Source organism: Carassius carassius, chromosome 50, assembly GCF_963082965.1.
Source record: "Carassius carassius chromosome 50, fCarCar2.1, whole genome shotgun sequence".
In the NCBI taxonomy this organism is placed as follows: Eukaryota; Metazoa; Chordata; class Actinopteri; order Cypriniformes; family Cyprinidae; genus Carassius; species Carassius carassius.
In genome coordinates, this window is record NC_081804.1 from 16,973,459 (window position 1) to 16,992,320 (window position 18,862).

Here is an 18,862-nt window from a genome sequence, read left to right on the forward strand (position 1 = left end):
TCACAAAAAGTCTACCCCTATCAAACTTCTACAAGCTAAATTGTAGCATTCTTCACACGAAAGATTATATAAAAAATTCACAGACAACATATGTTCACATTCATGGCACAATTCAAAGGGGACCAGAAAATAATTATTTTCTCCCATTCACTTGCATTGACGGTTTTTCAACTTTGAGGTCCAGCGGGGTTTTACGGAGGGGGCGGGACTTACCAGCTCTATAGGGATAACCACATCCTGGAGAGGATAGTGAAACAAAACCCATTCAAAACTATGGGGGAGATCCACAAAGAGTGGACTGCAGCTGGAGTCAGTGCTTCAAGAACCACCACGCACAGACGTATGCAAGACATGGGTTTCAGCTGTCGCACTCCTTGTGTCAAGCCACTCTTGAACAAGACACAGCGTCAGAAGCGTCTCGCCTGGGCTAAAGACAAAAAGGACTGGACTGCTGCTGAGTGGTCCAAAGTTATGTTCTCTAATGAAAGTAACTTTTGCATTTCCTTTGGAAACCAAGGTCCCAGAGTCTGGAGGAAGAATGGAGAGGCACACAATCCACGTTGCTTGAAGTCCAGTGTAGTTTCCACAGTCAGTGATTGTTTGGGGTGCCATGTCATCTGCTGGTGTTGGTCCACTGTGTTTTCGGAGGTCCAAGGTCAATGCAGCCGTATACCAGGAAGTTTTAGAGCACTTCATGCTTCCTGCTGCTGACCAACTTTATGGAGATGCAGATTTCATTTTCCAACAGGATGTGGCACCTGCACACACTTCCAAAGCAACCAGTACCTGGTTTAAGGACCATTGTATCCCTGTTCTTAATTGGCCAGCAAACTTGCCTTCTATGGGGTATTGTGAAGAGGAAGATGTGATATCCCAGACCCAACAATGCAGAAGAGCTGAAGGCCACTATCAGAGCAACCTGTGCTCTCATAACACCTGAGCAGTGCCACAGACTGATCGACTCCATGCCACGCCGCATTGCTGCAGTAATTCAGGCAAAAGGAGCCTCAACTAAGTATTGAGTGTTGTACATGCTCATACTTTTCATGCTCATACCTTTCAGTTGGCCAGCATTTCTCAAAATCCTTTCTTTGTATTGGTCTTAAGTAATATTCAAATTTTCTGAGATAGTGAATTTGGGATTTTACGTAGTTGTCAGTTATAATCATCAAAATTAAAAGAAACATATTTGAAATATATCAGTCTGTGTTGTAATGAATGAATATAATATATTTCCATGGGAAGTCGTGGCCTAATGGTTAGAGAGTCGGACTCCCAATCGAAAGGTTGTGAGTTCGAGTCCCGGGCTGGCAGGAATTGTGGGTGGGGGGAGTGCATGTACAGTTCTCTCTCCACCTTCAATACCACGACTTAGGTGCCCTTGAGCAAGGCATCGAACCCCCAACTGCTCCCCGGGCGCCGCAGCATAAATGGCTGCCCACTGCTCCGGGTGTGTGCTCACAGTGTGTGTGTGTGTTCACTGCTCTGTGTGTGTGCATTTCGGATGGGTTAAATGCAGAGCACAAATTCTGAGTATGGGTCACCGTACTTGGCTGAATGTCACTTCACTCACTTACTCACTCACTCACTTATACAAGTTTCACTTTTTGAATGGAATTCAAAAATTCACATTGTGTGTGTGTCTTGTCTTTTTCTTTATATCGGAATGATAATTATATACTAATATGTCCACTCCAAATACAATCCAATTAAATCCTGATGGATAAAATGAATGAAATTGTACTGGCATTATTTGAAACATAATTCAAATAATTTCGGGGTTTGATTCCCAGGGAAAGCAAGAACTGATAAGAATGTAAAATGTGTACCTTGAAATGCAATGTAAGTCGCTTTGGATAAAAGCGTCTGCCAAAATGCATAAATGTAAATGTACAAAACACTCACAGTAAATCCTGTCCAGTGTCGAGTAATGCGTACATGTGTACTGTTGAAATGTGTAGGCCTATATGTCATACAGATAAAGTGCAGTATTTTGTATTTTCAATCATTGTCATCAAAATCGTAGCCAAAGGTTACTTCAGTATACTGATAGTTCACTGTTATATTGACAACATGACAAAGCATTTTGACTATCATGTTTGTAAACAATGACACAAGGGCTTGTCATTCTGATGGCACTGATGTTCATTGATATTGTACTAAGGATATTGAGCAAGTTACAGGCTTTTGATCTTGTGTTTTGCTGTTTGTACGAATTGTTTTGAAAAAATGCACTTACTGGTTTGCAAATCTTAAGAATTATTCATGAAATGATATATATATATATATATATATATATATATATATAGAGAGAGAGAGAGAGAGAGAGAGAGAGAGCAGTTATAGTCATACAAAAGAACAAAAAGTTTTTAAAAGAATCATGAATTAAGCTGGCACGTTTAAATGTTTGTTAACATATTTATTTGTTCTTACTTTGATTTTATAGCCCTAGCCCTAGCTGAGATCTGCTTCTGCTGCTCATACTGTGATCAGCCGCCCTTCCCCCACAGCACTCTCTGATCGCGCGCGCGCCCTTCCCCCACAGCATTGTCTCTGAGTCTGACTGACTCACTGCAGATGAGATGAATGAACTTTTTTTAATGCCACAAGAACAAGAGGTATCACATGTTCACAATATTACATACATTAACTGTCAGAAAAAAATACAATAAAATATATATTTTTTACATAAAATCCAGTGCTTTCAAAGCATTACGTGTTTTCATTGCTTTTTTGTTTTTAGTTTGTTCCAAAAGATGTACATATAATTTAAAGTCATTTATAAAATGTGGAAAATTTGGTTTATCTTGAGCCCACTTCTTTTTATGAATATGATATTTTCCTAATAAAATAAAAAACGGTATAATATGCTGTTCTTTACATTCCAAATTGTCTTTCTGAGTATAAAAAAGCACATCAAAAACACAAATTTCCATCGTACACTTCAGTTTCCTATTAATAAAGGTTTCTAAATCTTTCCAAAATAATTTTGAGTAAATGCAGTGAATAAACATATGCAAAATCGTTTCTTTTCTCTAGTGCACAAAATTCACAAGTATATGAAAATATTAAGCTTGAATCCAAAACATGCTTAGCAGTTTTTTTGTATTTTGTAAGACACTTCTTTAATTTTGTTATTGACACAAAACTTATTTGGTAATTTCCATGCTTTAACCCAAGCGATATCACCAAATAAAGAAGACCAAAAGAATCTTGCTGCAGGAAAAGACACAGAACCAAGAGATGAATGAACTAACAGGCTGATGAATGACATAGAGATGTAATCAGAAGTGCTACTGAAAAGATGTAAATCTATTGTGGTTATGTGTTTTTTAAAGAACCTTAACAAGGTCTAGCAGGTTATCCGCCCTTTATATTATGGGGAAGTCGTGGCCTAATGGTTAGAGAGTCAGACTCCCAATCGAAAGGTTGTGAGTTCGAGTCCCGGGCTGGCAGGAATTGTGGGTGGGGGGAGTGCATGTACAGTTCTCTCTCCACCCTCAATACCACGACTTAGGTGCCCTTGAGCAAGGCATTGAACCCCCAACTGCTCCCTGGGTGCCGCAGCATAAATGGCTGCCCACTGCTCCGGGTGTGTGTTCACAGTTTGTGTGTGTGTGTGTTCACTGCTCTGTGTTTGTGCACTTTGGATGGGTTAAATGCAGAGCACAAATTCTGAGTATGGGTCACCATACTTGGCTGAATGTCACGTCTTTCACTATATTTAATGTAAAATACCACTATATAGATAATGCTGTTAATGTACATGTTAAAGTTTAATTTAGAGCCTCAAAACAAGCCACACCCCTCCCATCTTAACTCAAATATTTGCCTTAAATTCTGAAGTAGTTGTGGGACACTGATAAAAAAAGACGACAACACAGACTCGTGCAGAAATAGAGACATATACCAGCTTGCATATCAGCCCTGCTGTGGGTTTGCAGACTTCAATTGACTGTTTTGATTAATAAATGCTATTAATAGAAAATAAGATGTCTGTTCAAGAGATCTAGGTTGCTAATTTAGACAGTTGTGAGCTCTTGTTTACAGCAGACCTGCACGTTTTGAATATTCGTATTTGTAATCCTCTTAAAAGCTTTATGATGTGGTGTTATTTCAGAAAATTAAGTGCACATCGGGTACTTTTTGCTCTTTTACAAACCAGTGCACTTACTGGTTTGCAAATCTTAAGAATGATTCAAGAAATTATATATCTATGTATCTCTCTCTCTCTCTCTATATATATATATATATATAGAGAGAGAGAGAGAGCAGTTATAGTCATACAAAAAGTGTTTAAAAGAATCATGAATTAAGCTGGCACGTTTAAATGTTTGTTTACAGATCTATTTGTTCTTACTTTGATTTTAAACTATAGCCCTAGCTGAGATCTGCTTCTGCTGCTCATACTGTGATCAGCCGCCCCTCCCCCACAGCACTCTCTGATCGCGCGCGCGCCCTTCCCCCACAGCATTGTCTCTGACTGACTCGATGCAGATGAGATGAAACACGACAACACAGACTCGTGCAGAAATGGAGACATATACCAGCTTGCATATCAGCCCTGCTGTGGGTTTGCAGACTTCAATTGACTGTCTTGTGAGCTTTTGTTTACAGCAGACCTGCACGTTTTGAATATCCTTATTTGTAATCCTCTTAAAAGCTTTATGATGTGGTGTTATTTTATAAAAATAAGTGCACATCGGGTACTTTTTGCTCTTTTAAACCAGTGCTTGTACGGACATGCGCACTGGTTCGTAGTTTGAGGCGGGTGCTCGTTAAAAAGTGATCATGTGCTCTGTCCACTAGAAAGACTAACTTCACCACATTTTTTTTAAGTTTGAAGAAACAGTACTGTGGTTAAAACAAATATCCTTGCCATCAGATAATTTTCTATTAGGCCAAATAAATGTAGTCACAATTTCAACGTGAAATCCAAATACGTAACTACGTCATTTACGCAAGTCAGCGACCGTGGTGTTTTCCCGGGAAATGCAGACACGTGACGATGGAACGCGAAACAGACGACCAATAACCCACCACGAGGAAAGGTGAGATCAAGACTTGTCCTGAAAATGCATGATAACTAAATACATTGTGTAATATGAAATATAGTAAGATGTATGTTTATTTTAGTGGTTTAATTATTTTTTGTTATAGGGTTTTATTTACTTCTCGATTGTATTTGAGTTTGCGTCTTAGCCTGTCTCACTTGATGATTTGTTGCTATAATGAAAACTAATTTTATATATAAAATTGACTATTAAATATAATTTTGTTATTTTTCATATAATGGTACTTTAGGTTCTACAAATTAATCAAAACAACCGAGCCAATGGTAGTTTACTAAATCATTGTTTTTCTCAAAAGTGTTGTAAAATATCAACAGTAATTTGAAATAATTCATTCTCTTTTTTTTAATATCATTATTTTATATATTATATTTTATGTAATACATTATTACATTATTTGCCCCCGAATTGTTTTTTTTTTTTGTGGAATGTTTTATTTTAATAATTTATCTTCACAGAGATTTTTTTGCACACTGACCATGCATTGATACTTTATAATATTTTTATTTTGTTTCAAGCTCCAAAGCAGACAAAAAGCACATTAAAAATAGTCCATATAAATCTAGCTGGTTATTGACTGAAAATCTCCCATATACTTTAGCTCTTAAATAAAATATAGATTGACATTAATTGTGGTTACAAGACACACAAGAACCAATGGTTATTGGCATCAATGACATTTCCATTTTTTAAAAAAAATCTATAATATAATATAAAGATGTGTTCCACAGAAAAACACAACACAGGTTTGGACATGAGGGTTAGTATGATAATTATGTGTGTTTTTGGTGAACAATTCCAGTAAGATCAACAGGATTTTTTAAAATATGCTTGTTTATTTCATTCACCTTATATTTATTTTTTCCAGTCATTTCAAGAAAGAAAGTCGCCATGCTGGGAAATAAAAGACGGAGGAAACCTCTGCAGGACGCTGAGCATCACATTACCTGTAAAACTGACAAGCCTGGGCTTCGAGAGCAGTTCATCAGCAAATATAAAGGCAAGTATAAATGACTAAGCAGTTTAGTAACTAATAACTAGGGCTGGGGGATATGGCAAAAAAAATTATCACGGTAATTGTTTTATATTAGTCGATATCGATAATTATCACGATAAATGTCAAATCTTTATTTCTTTCAAGTTTAAAGGCAGATTTTTGCTCCTAAGTGAAAGTTGTAGAAACCAGAGCATTAATTGTGGTTTTAAACTACTCTTTATTGTCAGAACATATCATGACAAACACTTGCCAAACAGGTGAACATTTCACAAATCTGAGGTAGAACATTCAAACATTTGTCATTTTTCCTTAACAAAATAAATATATTTATTGGAAAATGTATTTCTTAGTTCCTGCATGTGCTAATGGGGGATATTGTTTCAAGTCTTGAAACAGGTTTGTGTTGCCTGACTTTGATGGCACAGATCTTCAGCACAGTTTACAGTGCAGGCAGCAATATTAATATTAGATATATTTTGTCTCGAAATGCATATTTGACAATGATTTGCAGTAGTATTAGATTCAGTTAGGAGCAGATTTACTATGTAAAATTTATGTTCATTAACAAAAACAGTAACATCTTTTAAAACGACCTCAATTTTATTTGGTAAAATGTAATATTCTGACTGTTTGAGTTTTATTAAAATTAACCATTGGTCATCCAGTATCATGCATTTAGATCATGATAACCACAAAACCAAATACTGTAACTATTTCATTAGTCCTTTAATACATTGTCTACATTAATAACATAAAACAATTTAATATGTATATCCCACATTTCATGGTGCAGTTAATATTATTAGGCTAACGTTACAGTAAATCCGTGGTAAATGGTGGGAATTTGTAGACAAAGAAGCCTTCTGACTGACCACAGTGTTTCTCCTGTTTGTCAGCGCGGTTTAATCGGCCTTTAAACTGGTTTAAATCACTGAGACGTGTGTTCTTCGCTGAATTCAAGCACTTCTCACTGGATCTGATGACCGAGACCGATCAGAGTAAACGCATCTGCTCTAGTGAGCTCGCGAGTCATGCTGCGCTGCCGTTTGGACTTTGAGCCGAGCGGATAAACGGGTCCGTGTGGCGCGCGGGTCAAATGAGTTTGGTTCCGCTTTTGGCGCATAAACATTATCGAATATTTATCGAACTCTGGATATCGTTTAATCGAGAAATTATATTGTAATAATTATCATTATCATTTTATCGCCCAGCCCTAGTAATAATGTTAATCTACAAAACTGAGAATTTAATGTAAGGCAAGTCATATGGTTGTTAGGCCACAAGTTAAACAGTACTTTATAAATATATATATTTTTTATTATGCAGTCCAGATTCCTGAATAGAGTTCTGCTGGCATGAGCCCTAACTTTACGTACACACCGCCGCCGACTTGAGCTGCAAAGAAGCTCTGGCCGCCCGGTCAAGGACGCTTGTCAAAAAGTACGGGGAAGCTTGTTGACGCTTTGGCCGCTCTGACGTAGCACGAAGAAGAGAAGTGTCACAACATAAAATGTAATAAACAGAAAAAACAAGCAATACACTGAAGAAACCTTTTATAATGACAGCATTATTATAAACGTTGTGGTCACATTTGGTTGGGAAAAAAATAATAATTAGCTATTATTATTATATTAATATTATATTTACATTAATGTAATTGGTCAAATTGGTGTTACTGTGAGCAAATTGCATTCCCGCTTAAAACGAGCGCTCGTAAATATTTCAAATAAAAGTTGAGCTCATTCTCAAATGTGTATCACTGTCGGATAATCGCGAAGTTGTTGTGTTTGGTGCTGCTTGAGAAGACGTCGGACTCGGAGATTTCGGGTTCATGACACCCTCCAGGACCGTTATCAATTCAGAGAGTATCACCGGCTGGTGCAGCAGCTGCGGCTCGATGACGAGAGGTACGTCCAGCGGAACTTCAGGCTGGACACAGTTTGATAGCGTGTTGATAGAACTAATGTTTTGGTAGGAACGAAAGTTTACATCGTATGTTTCTCCGGAATCAGCCAGCGCGAAGGACGTCTATATTCCGATTGGTTGCTGACGCTTTGCTGCTGCTTGCCGCTGAACATAGCTCATTACCATAAAGTTGAGCTACTTTCAACTTTCAGATTGACGCTCTAGTCGCTCAAAACGCCATGCCAAGGAATTTGATGCTCCTTGCAGCTGAGAGAAGCCAGCTTCCATTGAAAATGAATGAGTTCCGGTAACTTTGGAAGCTCAAGTCGGCGGAGGTGTGTACGTCGTACAGTAAAACAAAGCAATTGCATTTTTGCACTTCTGGTTCCATCAAACCAAAGTCAGTGTTTATTTGCACATACATAACCCAATTATGCATAATAAGCCGACAGTTCTTGTGGTCATGTAAACGCAGACTAAGGTAATCATAAACGGCATAAGCATAAACCAATCGACACAGCTAGATTTTTGCCCCTTATTCCAGATTTGCCCGGCATGTAAACACATTAAAGGGTTAGTTCACCCAAAAATGAAACTTCTTTCAGTAATTACTCACCCTCATGTTGTTCCAACCGCGTAAGACCTTCGTTCATCTTCGGAACACAAATTAGGATATTTTTTATGAAATCTGAGAGCTGTCTCACTCCTCCATACGCTTCCAAGGGACTGAAACTTGTTGTCCCAGAAAAGTTATAAAAGAGATCGTTAATATAGTCCAAGTGACTACAGTGGCTCAATCTTAAGTTTATCAAGCGACGAGAATACTTTTTGTGCGCAAAAAACAACAAAAATAACGACTTTATTCCACTATTCATTTCCTTCTCTCTGGGCCACAAGTTTTTTCAGTGGCCCAGAGAGAAGTGGCGCAGTGGGTCTGTGTTACACGTCACCACGTAGGCTCACTATTGGCCGACGCTGGTCATGTGTGTGATGCGTGTGACGTGCAACACAGACGCACTGCACAGTTTTACTACGTGAACTCACTCTAGGCCCAGAGAGAAGGAAATGAATAGTGGAATAAAGTCATAATTTTTATTTATTTTTTGCGCACAAAAAGTATTCTCGTCGCTTGATAAACTTAAGATTGAGCCACTGTAGTCACTTGGACTATATTAACGATCTCTTTAATAACTTTTCTGGGCCAACAAGTTTCAGTCCCTTGGAAGCGTATGGAGGAGTGAGACAGCTCTCAGATTTCATCAAAAATATCTTAATTTGTATTCCGAAGATGAACGAAGGTCTTACGGGTTTGGAACAACATGAGGGTGAGTAATTACTGACAGAAATTTCATTTTTGGGTGAACTATCCCTTTAACCTGTGTCCTGTGGCTTATTGAAGTGAGCATGTGTGATGTGTGACAGGAAAGTGTCCTTATTGTGGATTTAAGCACATCCAGAGAGAGCAAGCGTTTTCTCTACCCAAGAAACTCTTAAAATGTGTTCTCATCTCATGCAGAGGTCGTACAGTCAAAATCCTGCATCCGATACTGGATGAGAGGAGAATGAGTCTGTAAGTTTCCCACTGATATTCTGGAATTTTCTTGGGCTTTATTTAACATCACAACTGACATGACATATGAAATACACAAAGTCAGATACACATATGGTTTGGTTTTGACGTCATTAACCTGATTTACTTATAAAGTCTAGTGGTTTACGTGGTTATTGGTTTGCATGTAAACCAGGACAATGGATTATTTCAATAAGGTTATCAGATCATTTTTGTTATCGGTGTGCATGTAGACATGATCAATGGGTTTTGGTTAAAATCCTGAAATAAGGTCCATGGTTAGTAGGGCTGGGGTAAACGATTATTAATTAAACGATTAGTCTGGCGATTATTTTATCGATTAGTCGACATGTGGCATAAGAGCATGCGTGAGCGTGAGAGCAGCGTAGCTTGTCGGACATAGTGAGAGTAACTAAGGGGGTGGTAACTAAGTAAGTAACGCCACGTGTGTACGAGGTGCTGAGTGTTTTTTTTCACTCTGAAGCGCTGAGCACCTGCCATTTTTTTTTTTTACTGGTCAACGAGAGTTGAAGAATGTTATTTTTTTTTTTTGTCACTTTTTACCCAACCGTCAATCACAGTGGAGGAGCGGCGGGACTAATACCACACTGGCCAACTGTCACAACATTCTTTCTGCACAACATCAACCAGCAAAGCTAATCGAACAAAATGGATGAAAAATTTATATTGCTGGTCTCCGAACATATTATCTGTGAAATCAGTTACAAGTAAACTATGCCGTGGATATTCTGTATCATAGCAATGAAGCGTCTCAACTGAATAAAACGCTGTGCTGCCAAAATGCTCAAGCGCCCACAGCTAGGCGTTTTCAGCAGAGTGCCTAGCATTTTCAGCTGGCTAAAACGCTTTGGTGGACACACGGCCTTAGGGATGTACATGGCACACAATCAGTCAAACATACATTACAAGAATGTAGAAACATTATATATATTACACAAGGATATGGATTTTCTATAGGGTTCTAAAATCCTATAAGGTTTTTGTGGAGGGAACTAGGTGAGGTGAACTACCGGGTTGGCCTGCAAAAATACGTCATCACTGCGGCACTTTGTTCTAAACAATATATAGCCATGATAATATTGTTTGTGTAAGAAAATGTATGTAATTTTAACTGTATAATTTTAAGACTTAAAAGTATGAAAAGCAAAGCATGCTTTGAGATTAGCCTGGCTGACTATTTTCCTTCAGTAATTTCCCTTCTACATCATATAATGTACATCATATGGTAGAGAACTTTTAGTAATAATCAAAATAATATTTGACATTAAAGAAACTGAAGCTAATGTATTTCTCCTCTTCAGGGCGTGGAGTTTTCACCACTGGAGCTTTTTTCAGAGGTGATTTTGTTCTTGAATACAGAGGTGAACTTCTGAGTTCACAGGAGAGTCTGGACCGAACTGAACACTACACTGAAGCTGAGAACACGTTCCTGTTTGATTTTCAGTGGCATGGCAAAAATTGGTGGTGAGTACAGAACTGTTGGATTGATGTAGTAGGTATGCTAAAATATCTGGAACTGTAAGATACTTAGTTCATGCCTGTAGTTCTGTTCGCTCGTTTCTTTTGGTCCGGATACGCTTAGTGTTCAGATTGGCATTTCTATCGTTGAACCTAAGTTATGCTTGACCAGTCTGTCCTTTTTAGGGTCACATCTTCCTGTTTTTGGTTGATTTACATGACTCTGGTCCATGTTATGTTCCTATTTCATTTGAACTGCACCAGAGTTCATTTGGAAGCCAACTGAGACCCTTCTTTTCAGCGTCTCAGTCTGCTTGTTTGGTCGCACCAGGTTTCAAATGGCAGCTTTCACATTTATTCAAATGAACCACATTCTAAACAGTCTAAAAAACATGCCAGATGTGAACACACCCTAATACTTCAAATTCACCATGAACTGACATAGAGTACGGAGTGTAGTTTCTTTGAGTCATCAAAAAAAATTCCCCCTGTATTCCCTAAAGAGAACAACATGGTAACTTTTAGATGCTTTTATCTGAGAGCTGAGAGGATGTTGCAGTACACTATCATATAGATCAGTGGTTCTGAGACCCTCCTCTGCAGATTCTGTATGTCTCCTTCACCTGATGCACTCAGATGAGTTCATAGAGCCATGTTCTGATGATGAACTCCTCATCTCAATCAGGTGGATTAAAACACGAGACATACAGCATATGCAGAGCGGTGGGTTCCCAGGACTGGGGTTCAGAACCACTTGTAAAAATAACTCTACATGTCTAGCATATTTTCACAAGATTATAAGTACTGAGTGTTCATTTTATGTTTTATAGCATGGATGCATCTAAAGAAGACTCGTCTTTGGGAAGACTTGCAAACGATGAGACCAGAAATCCTACTTGCAAAATGAGAACCGTTGAAGTGAGCAGAAAACCTCACCTGTGTCTGTTTGCTGTACGAGACATTCTACCAGGAGAGGAAATCACTTACAATTATGGAGACTCAGATTGGCCATGGCGAGTCAAGGTACTACCAATAAAATGCTAAAGAGATTGATCAGTAATTCATGATAATTTTTTACTCTAATTCTGATTAGTTACCATGTGATTGTGGTCTCATATTTCTCAAGCCTTTGAATAAAGCATCAGCAGAATCCACTGATAAAAAGCCAGCCAGCAGTTTGCGCCTGCATAAATCCGTAAGTCCACTTTAAAACATCTGTATCATTATTCTATATTATTGACTCTCTCAGCATAGAGTTGTGTGTGGAATGATATATAAAGTATAGGACAGCTAGAGGAATGAACATTAACAAGTTTTTTTGTCCTTTACAAATATTCTGATATTTTGATATTCACTGGTTTCTTTTCTGACATCTAGTCCCATTGTGCAGCTTCTGTTTCCTCTCCGGAACTGGACAAGGTAAACAGCAATGGTCCTCATAAGCAGTCAGGCAAAGCAAGAACATCAAGGAATAAAACGGTAACCATCTTAAACATGCAGCAACTATCTACTGATGTTTACTGCCAGCTAGTTAAAAATGCAGTAAGTGATTTCTGAGAAACACTTAATATTTGAAATCGACACCCAAACAAACACACCCCTCCCTTCATTGCTCCGCCCCCAAAATAATGATCACGCAACACAGTCAACCACTATTAGCTGGTGCTCAGGTGTTCAAATAAAAAATTTCTTTATTGCTGGCAAACCATAGAATGGTTTGGTTTTAGTTGATTTGTAGGTGCATATCCACTTCATCCAGCATCCGTGTCATTTGAAATGTATTTATGTACCCACACTTAAATGTACTCACAATTAAAAAAACAAACAAGAAATTATTTAAAGCTGCAGTCCTAGTTTTTCGTCTTTGTCGCCATTTCTGTTCGAAATCTGCAATTGCAGTCATTCGTGGAATTATCAACTTTACATGGGTTGTGCTTTGACACGGCACAGCGCGAATGAATCCAATGTTTTGAGGAGAACGCGCTGCTGTCAATCACATCGCGTCGGTGTGGATACTGTCATTTGCAATCACAGATTATACTTTTTGGAAGTATGAGTCATGACCAACAGAAGAATGTTCACCGGAAAATGACACCTGAACAAGTAACATCCACTTTTGTTCTGACCAACTAAGGGAAAAAAAAGCATTGCAGTAAATCGCGCTGATTAAAGGTGGGGTATGTGATTTGCAAAACGGCCGGCAGATTTTGAAAATACACAACTCAAATGGTCTTACCTTCTTTCCTTTGACTCCACCCATTCGAAGAACATGGACATGATGGGGGAGGGGGTATGGTACAACCGTTTGATTGACGCAGTTACTGTCTAATGATTCTAGGTGGTCTTGGAAATGATTGGCTGGAGTTTTTCGAGTCCTGCCCGTTCCACAGATGATTAAATTGCTTAATTTTCATTTCAGTGCCTCTAACTCAGTGGCTGTAAGTGGGTTAGGAATAGGATTTCAAGTGATTTTGAAAAAATGGACAAAAAAGAGAATTACAAACCCCACCTTTAATCTAACAATCACTTTCTTATTATCATATTATCATATCACATCAAACCATGCAAACTATACTTTGTTCTCAAATTGTTAATGTTAACAACATCAGCATTGTGTGACTACATTTAAGGCCCTTCAGATATTTATCCTTGTTTTCGTGTGGGCCAGGCGGCCAGTCTCTTTTTTTCTGTAGCCACTCCAAAGTCCAAGTCTTTTGCATTTTACAACGGGTGAATCTCAGTTAGGGATTGAACCTTTCTGGATCTACCATCAAATTAATACGTTTAATTATATCAAGTGCTGTGAGAAATGGATATAAATCTCCACCTCCAACATCCTCACATGCAATATATCCAACAAGCCGAAACTCCTCCTCTATGTGTACAGAAGTGACGTAATGACGCAAAAAATGCTTGAAATTCCCGCGGAAATCCACCAGTACCACTGGAATTAAAAATATTATTACATGCTTACTGTTTTGAATCGAGCTAAGGCAAGCAGATAGTTTTGAACACTGGCTGGTTATGTATTTGCTCAAACATTCATTTTGGATCATTTTTAACCCAAAAAAGTTATGGAAAGCAGCTTTAAATGATATGGAATAAATTTAGCACCTTACTACCCACCCCACTGGGATCGTTTCGAGACTTTGAAGCTGCACTAAAACTCACATTTGGACCTTCGACCCGTTGGACCCCATTGAAGTCACTATATGGTGAAAAATCCTGGAATGTTTTACTCAAAAATCTTAATTTCCTTTCCGCTAAAGAGAGACAGACATGAACATCTTGGTTGACGTGGAGGAGAGTAAACTATCAGGAAATTAATTATGAAGTGAACTAATCCTTTAACTAGTTATTGGTTCAGTGTTTTAATGTCTGAACCAATGTAACTATTAATGTGACTTTTGTCACAATTTGTATGTAAAGTTTGTATAAATGTTTGGTTAGAGTTTTTTTATTTTATTAATGATCTTTGCTTTGAAATGTGCAGAACGTTTTTTTATTTTTTGATCACCCCTACAGTGTGTTTGTTCTTGTCTTATATGGATGCCACAGTTTTCAATATTGTTAAAGTACATTTTATTCTTGTTTAAGCTAAATTCCTCTTATTATATCTGCAGAAGCAGTTTCAATCAAGACTGTTACAGTCATCCTCAGTCGCATCCACATCTGATGCACCCTCTTCATCGGCACCCTGTGCTTTGTTCACCTCTATAATGGCCTTATCAACCTCATGCCCTCCTGCCCTGTCCTCATCACCGTCAACACCTCCTGCGCCACCCACGTCACCTTCAACCTCGCCTGTGCAGCCCTCATCATCGTCGCCTGTGCAGCCCTCATCGCCTTCTCATGTGCAGCCCTCATCATCCTCGCCTGTGCAGCCCTCATCATCGTCGCCTGTGCAGCCCTCATCATCCTCGCCTGTGCAGCCCTCATCGCCTTCTCATGTGCAGCCCTCATCATCCTCGCCTGTGCAGCCCTCATCATCCTCGCCTGTGCAGCCCTCATCATCGTCGTCTGTGCAGCCCTCATCATCCTCGCCTGTGCAGCCCTCATCATCGTCGTCTGTGCAGCCCTCATCGCCTTCTCATGTGCAGCCCTCATCATCCTCGCCTGTGCAGCCCTCATCGCCTTCTCATGTGCAGCCCTCATCATCCTCGCCTGTGCAGCCCTCATCATCCTCGCCTGTGCAGCCCTCATCGCCTTCTCATGTGCAGCCCTCATCATCCTCGCCTGTGCAGCCCTCATCATCCTCGCCTGTGCAGCCCTCATCATCGTCGTCTGTGCAGCCCTCATCGCCTTCTCATGTGCAGCCCTCATCATCCTCGCCTGTGCAGCCCTCATCACCTTCTCATGTGCAGCCCTCATCATCCTCGCCTGTGCAGCCCTCATCATCGTCGCCTGTGCAGCCCTCATCATCCTCGCCTGTGCAGCCCTCATCACCTTCTCATGCGCAGCCCTCATCGTCCTCATCTTCTCCTGCTCCACCCTTATCTTCACCCTGTGCTGCATCAACACCTGTGGTTCATTCATCACAGGCGTCTGAGACCCTCTCATTAAGGGAGGTGGGTAGATTCATTTTTGGACTGGTAGATCTTACAATAAATTATATGAAATTATATATTATTTATATTTGTTTGTATTTCTCCTCTTCCAGATATCCTCTTTAAGGCCATCAAGAAAAAGACAGGTATGTGACTTGCCATGTGATCACTTATACGCTCTATTTTTTGCATAATTATGGCTTTGCTTGCCAGTATCGGCAAATGATGAAACGTAATGTTACATGATCCACTGCCATACCCACTATGCCCAAATACTACCTGTTCTATTAGATTCTGGCAGTGGTGTACTCGTGTGATCACTAAAATATATAATTGAAAAAAAACCAAACCATTTTGTACTATTTGAGTAAGTGTTAAATTCTCTCATTCAGTATTCAGGAAGTGCCGTCTGTGATACAGACTACAGCGATGTCACAGACTACAGCGATGTTGACTACATACCAAAAATCAGCTCAGATGATTCGGATGGTAGTTCTTCTGGACATGACATGGTCAAAAGTGCTTTGATACATCCAACATCTCCCAAAGAGGCAGGCAGTTTATCTGATCAATGTATGACCACACCATCACCTAAAAAGATGAAATGCCAATCTAAAGAGACAAAGACTTTTATTCAGTCAATGCCATCACCAAAGCAGGAACACAAGACGTACAACAAAAAGCAGTATTGCCTTTATTGCTTTAAGCCATATTCAAAAATGGCCAGACACCTTGAATTTGTCCATCGCAATGAAGTGGGGGTTGTAAAGGCAGTAGCATTTCCAAAACATTCCAAAGAAAGACGAGTCCAGTTAAACCTCCTTAGAAAAAGGGGCAACTTTGCCCACAACACCGATGTGGTGAGACAAGGACATGGGGAGATGATTGCCTGCTACCGTCCAAAAAATAGACAAAGAGCCAATGAATTTATTCACTGCATTTACTGCCAAGGGCTTTATAACAAGCGTAGCCTTTGGAAACATATCAAAAACTGTCCCCTGAAACCAAAAAATGAGGATGCCCAGGGCAGGAAAAGAGTTCGATCCCTGTGTGCTCTAAACACACCAGTCGGCTTAGAAGTGAGCAAAGGATTTAAGAAAGTACTCTCCTTTATGAACTATGATGAAGTTTCGCGTGTAGTTCATACTGACAGATGCATCATGCAGCTGGGGGAGCACATGTTCAACAGGATGGGGTCTGATGTGACCAAACATGACTACATCAGACAGAAGATGAGAGAAGTAGGCAGACTTCTTCTTGAAGCAAGGAAGATTACCCCACTGAGAACAATGGTAGACTTCATCATACCAACTAACTTCAAACATGTCATAGCAGCTGTTAAAGTTGTATCTGGCTATGATGAAGAGAAAAACTCCTACCGCATTCCTTCTTTAGCTCTCAAACTTGGGCATTCTTTAAACAAGATATCTAGCATTGTTGAGAGCAATGCCATGATGTATGGAGATCATGAGCGTGCTGAGTGTGCCCGAGACTTCAGGAAAATACACCAGGCAAGGTGGAATGAGTACATTTCTGCTGGTGCTATAACTACATTGAAAGAAGCCAAGTGGAACACACCACAGATCATTCCTTTCACTCAGGATGTCAAAGTCCTGCACACACATCTTGAAAAGAAACACAATGAGCTCCTAAGTAAGCTCAGATCTTGCCCTTCTGCTGACAGCTACGCTGCTCTAGCCAAGGTCACGCTGTCCCAGGTCATCCTGTTCAACCGAAGGAGAGAAGGTGAGGTATCCCGGATGCTTTTGTCAGCTTTTAAAAGCAGGGATACTTCTGAGCTACACGAAGACATTGCCATCTGTCTGTCTGAGTTTGAGAGGAAGCTGTGTCTGCACTTCTCAAGAGTTGAGATCCGTGGTAAACGAGGGAGAAAGGTTCCTGTGCTCCTCAAGCCTTCCATGGTTTCTGCCATGGAGCTGCTTGTTGAAACGCGTGAGCTTTGTTGTGTTCCAGCAGAGAATCCCTTTATGTTTGCTAGGTGTGGAGCAATGTCTGCCTACAGAGGAGGAGAGTGCATCAACAAAGCTGCTTGCGAATGTGGCATAAAGAACCCTGAAGCACTGTCATCAACTAGGCTCAGGAAACACATAGCAACCATGTCTAAAATTCTAAACCTTAATGAGAATGAAGCAGACCAACTGGCTGATTTCCTTGGTCATGATATCAGAATCCACAGACAGTATTATCGGTTACCAGAGGGAACACTGCAGCTGGCAAAAATGAGTAAAGTCCTAATGGCCATGGAGAAAGGAACACTGTCTGACTACAAAGGAAAGAAACTTGATGACATTGAAATCGACCCAAATGGTATGAGTATACTTGCTCTGTGTGTATCTCTGCTGTACATATTTGCAAAACAATGTATATATTCATGTCACAGATACTAGGTATAAGCAATAAAGTGTTCATTTTTTGTTAATTAATTATTAAGAGCAACTTGAGGCCCAAGGTGATTCCATGTCAAGTGATGAGGAGGATTCCAGTGACCTATCTCAGTCAACAGCACCAGTAAAGACTGATCAACCCGTTCAATCTGATCAAGCTGTTTCACAGGAGGATCAAGGTAAGAAAAATCTCTACATTGCACAAACAACAATAATCAAATAAACATGAATTAGCTCCATGCAGCAATATCCAGACAAATTAAAAAAAAAGTTATGCATTAGGACAGTCTTGATTTGCTCTTTACTCACCGATTTAGTTGTAATGAGAATGTGTAATGAGAATTTACTTTTTAATTATTTCATAGGTTCTTCAAATGCTCCAAAAAAGAAATGGGAGGACAGTGAGGTAAAAGCAGTAGAGAGACACATGATGAGTTTCATCAAGACATGCAAAGTTCCTGGTAAGCAAGACTGTGAAAGATGCATTCACGCAGAGCCAGAAGCTTTGAAGCAGCGAACATGGACTGGTGTGAAAAATTATGTGCGGAACAAGATCACGACTCTTAAAAGAAAGGGTGGTTTGTAGGGAGGCACAAACACTTCAACACTTTGCACATTATGCTCTTTTTGTAGGAAATGGAGCTAAATTAAAAGAAATGAGGATAAAGGTGTAGAAATATTTTGTGGATGGAATGAAACAGAATATAAAGTGAAAAGTAAGAGTATAAGAAGGCTAATGAAGAAGTAGAGGATAGTAAGAGTCAATTTTCTTTGTTCAGTTTCAATGAAGTTGGATGAAATGTCATGTTAAACTTTTTGATATTTCTGTCATAGAGGGAGGGGAGAATGTAAAGATGATAAAAAGGGAAGAGTGAATAGCTGTGGCT

At 39.5% G+C, this 18,862-nt stretch overlaps 1 protein-coding gene across 1 annotated transcript; it reads left to right on the forward strand.

The window, feature by feature from the left end:
- Positions 1 to 16,199: 16,199 nt before the first annotated feature.
- On the forward strand, positions 16,200 to 18,833 carry LOC132133684 (uncharacterized). Its single transcript, XM_059546599.1, has 3 exons — positions 16,200 to 17,898; positions 18,023 to 18,154; positions 18,341 to 18,833. Exons 1-3 carry the CDS (start codon positions 16,212 to 16,214, stop codon positions 18,559 to 18,561), a joined length of 2,040 nt encoding a protein of 679 aa, XP_059402582.1. The 5' UTR covers positions 16,200 to 16,211; the 3' UTR covers positions 18,562 to 18,833.
- The last annotated feature ends 29 nt before the right edge of the window (positions 18,834 to 18,862 follow it).